Source organism: Cyprinus carpio, chromosome A18, assembly GCF_018340385.1.
Source record: "Cyprinus carpio isolate SPL01 chromosome A18, ASM1834038v1, whole genome shotgun sequence".
In the NCBI taxonomy this organism is placed as follows: Eukaryota; Metazoa; Chordata; class Actinopteri; order Cypriniformes; family Cyprinidae; genus Cyprinus; species Cyprinus carpio.
In genome coordinates, this window is record NC_056589.1 from 25,877,701 (window position 1) to 25,883,356 (window position 5,656).

General features: G+C 38.8%; 1 protein-coding gene across 2 annotated transcripts; it reads left to right on the top strand.

Moving 5' to 3' along the window:
- Window positions 1-2,639: 2,639 nt before the first annotated feature.
- Window positions 2,640-5,656, top strand: LOC109108943 (regulator of G-protein signaling 9-binding protein-like). Of its 2 annotated transcripts, XM_019122062.2 has the most exons (3): window positions 2,640-4,268; window positions 4,398-4,462; window positions 5,420-5,656. In XM_019122062.2, exon 1 carries the CDS (start codon window positions 3,303-3,305, stop codon window positions 4,029-4,031), a length of 729 nt encoding a protein of 242 aa, XP_018977607.1. In that variant the 5' UTR covers window positions 2,640-3,302; the 3' UTR covers window positions 4,032-4,268; window positions 4,398-4,462; window positions 5,420-5,656. The 2 variants fall into 2 exon arrangements, with proteins under 2 accessions (XP_018977607.1, XP_018977605.1); XM_019122060.2 differs by lacking the exon at window positions 5,420-5,656 and having other exon boundaries at window positions 4,398-4,738.

Here is a 5,656-nt window from a genome sequence, read left to right on the forward strand (position 1 = left end):
GAAATTCTTCTAATATGCTGATTTGCTGAGCAAAAAAACATTTATTATTATTATCAATGTTTAAAAAAAGGTTGTGCTGCTTAATATTTAATATAAACTGTAATTCAAGTTTTCATGATTTTTTAAAGTTTAATTTACTTAAAATACAAAGTACAAACTTTTGTAATGTTAGAAATGTCTTAACTGTAACTTTTGTTCAATTTAATGCATTATTTTTTAATAAAAGAATTAATTTAGTATTAACATCCTGCTTGAAGTTAAAAGATTTCTCTAAAAATTAACATCAGATAAGCAGATTACCAGATGACCATGCTTCAATTTTAATTGCACTATAAGGTTAACAGACTACTGAATTCATATGTATGGTACCTTCTGTATTTTTCTACTACATACTTGTAAAATACTGAATGGTTACCATATTCATCCACCATGGTATTCTTTGAAATACCATGGTGGATGAATATGGTAACCATTCAGTATTAAGTTTGTTAGGCCTATATATATATATGTAAACCATGTTGCTATTCTGTTGCTTGCGGGTGCTATTTTTTAAAAGCACTGATAACTGATTACAAGTATGCTGAATTCTAATCACCCATATGAAGTCTCTTGGGGTGGCACAGCTGGCAGATGTGATGGGAGGCTGACTCAGCTAGCGGCCTGCAGGGACGTGCTGTTTTTCACCCTATGGGGCAGCAGTTGCATGGCATATCCTATTCTGCATACACACAGCAGGTTTATGTGGAGGTTTTTTCCTCCGGGTCTCCCAGCAGGTGAAGTCTCAGACACATCATTGCTCTTATTGTACAGCAAAACAATCCGCAACTCAGTTGGAATGGAACTGTATCCCTCTCTCTGCAGAAACATGTTATAAAGACACTATGATTATCAATTAAAACAAGACAGAGGCAGTCTGTAAGTTAATTGTTATTTGGCAGTGGCTTTTTATTCAGAGTGTCTCCCAGTGAGCTAATTGCAGAGACAGTCCCGCTGGAGCAAACCTAGGCTGAGGTGTCTTTCTCACAGGGACAAAACAGAAGCAAAGCTACAGCTGAGGGTTGCCCCAATCTGAGATCCTGCTCACGACATTTGTGATGGCAACACATGTCTGTATCTGCATATGCTCCAAGGAAAGGGTAAACGGAGAACACAAATCAATATTTCCTCCTTATTAATGCATGACTAATCCTTCATTCAAATATATTTGGCATTCTCAACTCCACATGCTCTCTCATTCAGTTTAGAGGAAATACTGACCCTGATTACCTGAAAAAAGTGTGATAAAATAGGATAGATAGATAGATAGATAGATAGATAGATAGATAGATAGATAGATAGATAGATAGATAGATAGATAGATAGATAGATAGATAGATAGATAGATAGATAGAGAGATAGATAGATAGATAGACTGATTCATGTAAATATTTCTGTCCATTTATAAGATCCATATAATTTGTCAATGCACAAGTACTCACGGAGAGCAATACATCTAATTCTGGCTCTATTTTCATTATATCAAACAAGTGGCTGTCTGTTAATGAGAGATCTGATCTGACATAAGATGTTTTGAAATGAGATGCTTTTGAAAGCAGCTAGCACATGGCTGAGTGGTTGCCAATGGTGATTAAGTGAAAGTGACCCATATAGAAAACAAAGCAGTTCTTTAACTGAGAATCATACAAAGCTAGACAGCACATAAAACAGACTAGTTTGGAGTCATCTCAAATCATATTTCTAGTTTTAGTGAAATGAGAATTTATCCTAAGTTCTCCATTTATAAGTTATTAAAATCAGTGCTTCTAAAAAAAAGGCACTAGAAAGGACAAAAAATAGACGGAACATTTTTATTTATTTAAATATATTTTTTTTATATGTGTAAATTAAACTTACATAGACTCCTTGTTTAAAAGCTTTGTTGGTCTGTTGTTAACATCCTGTACCTACTAAAAAGTAAGCTATTCCACCTGTAGTCCTCATGGGATAGATGCTTCACAGGGAACTCTGTAATGATAGTGTGCATCTCTTCACCAACAATGAATCAATATGTTTTATTTTGGGGGGTCTATTTGTGAGGCACACGGCTGTTAAAACCCTATAATTATGAGATGTTTGCAGCTAAAATAAGAATGACATTTTCAGTTAAAGCCCAAATTTACTGTAAGCTCCTGTAAGCGTTGCTTGTTTACAAAAGAAACCCTATAATCCACTCAGCATCAACACTAGCTAAAGGTATAAGGTGTTCCAAAACTACTTGAAAGGAATCTAAATTAGTAAAAGAACAACTATATTTAATACAGACCTTTTCAGCTATGCCATCAGTGTAATGGTTTATGAATATCAGCTATGATTAAATAGCCTATTGGACTGCATGGTCTTTTTTTTTTTTTTTTAAGGTAGCACTGCCACCTGTTCCTTCACTACAAATCATTTACTGTGGAAAGGTATCATCCAGAGTTCAAAACGGTTAATAGCCTATTATGTTATATGAAAGCTTTTTTTAAAAAAAATAATATTACACATTTTATAACAAAGCTGTTGGTGTAGCCTATCAAAAAACAAATTTACAAACAATGCTTATACTTTAGAGAGACCCATTAAAACGGTATCAAATGGTATCGGCCAACCAATCACGATGATCTTCCATGATGTGAGTGCTAGAACAGTTATTTCTCTGGCAAGCGTTCACTCGTATTTAAGCTCGTATCACGGATGACTGGCGAATAACGGATTGCTGCTGCCTTCTGAAAAACTCAGCATCAGCATCAGCACCATCACTATCAGCATCATCACCGACACCGACAAACATTACACGAGAACAGCTCCGGCGCGTTTAGAACGTTCGGGCGTTTGTTTACATTCCGCCTTCGGATAATCCGTTTATATTGCTCTCTCGGAATGCCTTTGTGACGTCATGGGGGTAGACGTTCTGTTTGGAGTTTTAAAATGAACACCTGTTATGTTTCAAATGGCATGCACGCTGCGCAAAAAGAAGAAGAGAGGCGACGTTTTAAATTCATGCGGACACGCTGAAGCCTTCTAATCTCCGGGAGCGCAACTAAAGCCGTTTAGGGATCCATTTAGTGATAAGCCCGACTGCTGCTGTCTGTCTGCATCGACAGGGAACATGGATGGTGAGGAATTTGCACTGACGAGAGCGACTATGATGATGATGAGTGCTCTCGTATGGCTGCTCTGCTCCCTTGGAAACTAAAAGACACTATCATCCAGCGTGTTTTTCACTAGCCTTCGGGCTTTTTTGGGATTTTCAGTGAAAAACTTATCCGTGTCTCCGCGCAAACATGGGCAAAGACGAATGCAAGACCATGTTGGACGCGCTGAACAAAGTCACTGCCTGCTACAGGCATCTGGTCATCGCTTTGGGGAGCACATCTGATTCCCAGAACCTCCGAGAGGAACTTAAAAAGACCCGAAAGAAAGCCCAGGAGCTGGCCGTGGCCAACAGGACTAAGCTCACGTCTCTTCTGAAGGACAAAAACATCAGCAAAGATGATCGAGCCGAATACGAGCGCCTCTGGGTGCTCTTCACCAGCAGCGTGGAGCTCCTGGAGGTGGACATGAAGCGATCCTTGGAGATCGGGCAGGATTTTCCTCTCAAAGTGCCAACGAGACACCTCATCCAGACGGGAATGACCGGCAGCACCACTACCGTGGCGGCTCGAGCCATGAGCGTCCAAAACATGAAGTACGAAGCCGACGCGAACATCGACACGGTGGACCTCAAAGAGCTGGAGACCGAGATCGCCCAGGTGGACCAGATGATGGAGGAGATGGAGATGAAGGTCCAGGTGGCGCCGTGGGCAGTCGAGGCGAAACAAGAGGCGGGAGCAGAGTTGAAATCCACAGTCAGTGTTGGGAATTCATCGGTTGGTGTCATCTCGATCTGCGAGGAGGAACCCAAAGAAACGGTGGAAGGTGAAACTGGGTTGATGAAAGTATTTGCAGGGGTCATTTTCACCGCTGTTTTGCTCATAGCTGGAATTCTGGGGTATCTGGTGATTAATCTATAATGGATGAAGATAGTGCATCTGGATGACAGTGGCTCAGGGCTTTAGGTTTTCTTATGGAGGAAGCAACACGTTGCTAGCCTATTGCAGGCCTGTGAAATTGTGGAGGTCATTTATGATGCTCTTGGTGTGGAGATAAGCAGATCGACTCCATGGGTATTAGTAAAATGCATCAGTGTTTAAAGGGAATAGCCGAAAGGAATAAAAACTCTTCCATGACTGGTTCCTCAACCCATGAAGGTATAAACTGGACAGAGCACAATCAAAAAAAAGCTTTTATCTGAGCAAATTTTAAGCAACAATTTGAATTCTAATGTAATTGTCACTCTTTTGACATATCATAACTGGCCGTTGCATCCTTCGGCGAAGAACCTGAAGATTACAACTTTTGCGACCCTCTGACAGAGCATCCGTGGGTTGTGCATATTAAACAGGTATTTGTTTATATATATAGGTGACATATTTAAGGTTGCTCATTGTGTTTCTGACCTCCTGAGGATTCACACCAAGATATTCTTATTAGTCGTTCTGCAAGCTGTCGGTTTATGTTTCTGAAGATGGCCCATGTTTGACTGCTTGTTCTCTTGAAAATGGGCCTTAGGTGTGTTCTGAAAAACAGTCTATTTTAGTTTATTGGTACATATGAATTGTACTCATGTTAAATGAGTGTATATACAAATTATTTATTATAATAAATGAAGTAAATGATGCTTGTGTTTTGTTTGGGTTTTTAGGCTGTTCTGTTAAACAAGCACGTTATGTTGAAAAATTTACATGATGTTGGTGAAATTATCTAGTCTTATTCCATACTGCCTATCTAATGGTACCCTAAATAGTATCCTAAACTTACACATGGTTTTCTTTAACCTTATTTAAGCATTTACTGATTTCAGGCACTTTAGGAAACAGACCGTTATGCAAACAGATCTTAAGCGAAGTTTATTTAGTCGTTGTTTTTAAATTCTGATCCCCTTAGTTTATTTTCAGACTTCAGGATTAAGTATTGTTGGCAGATACTTCTTGCTGAACTAATTAAAAAGCTATTTATAGAAGAATTCAGAATCCAATTTACTTGCCTAATCGTAAGGTGTAGCCTCGGCACAGAGCAGACCTTGTATTTTTTGTCTAATAATGTGATTAGCTGTTAGTCCTTTTTAAACCGATGGAAGATTTGTACTGAGCTGTGCACAATACATCCTTTACTGCCTAATGCTAATATTGTGTGTTTTCTGTTCATAAAACTATTTCTCAAATAACTTCAATTAAATATCTGTTAAGTGCATGAAAAACATGGGTTATTAGTCTTTATCTAAAAAATTTCCACGGTTATGAAACTCACAGTCTGTTAATTTCATCTTCATCATCATTCATCATCATCTCCTTCTAACCAGCTTTTTACCCAAGTTTGATCGATTAATTAGTCTCCCGCCGTGCCGTGTGACTCAGGAGCCCATAATGATTGGAACATCTGCTTGTTAAGTGGCGCCCTAGAATGGAGCATCAGGTAAGAAAATCGATGTCATTTAAAGGCCAAGTTACATGCATGTATCAAACATTCATTAGGAAAGACTGAGAGTGAATTTTAACTGCAGCAATGCATGTAAACAGGTATATGTGAAGTCCGTGAT

Coding starts and splice junctions, on each gene's coding strand:
- LOC109108943 (XM_019122062.2), top strand. CDS start 3,303: ATGGGCAAAGACGAATGCAAGACCATGTTGGACGCGCTGAACAAAGTC.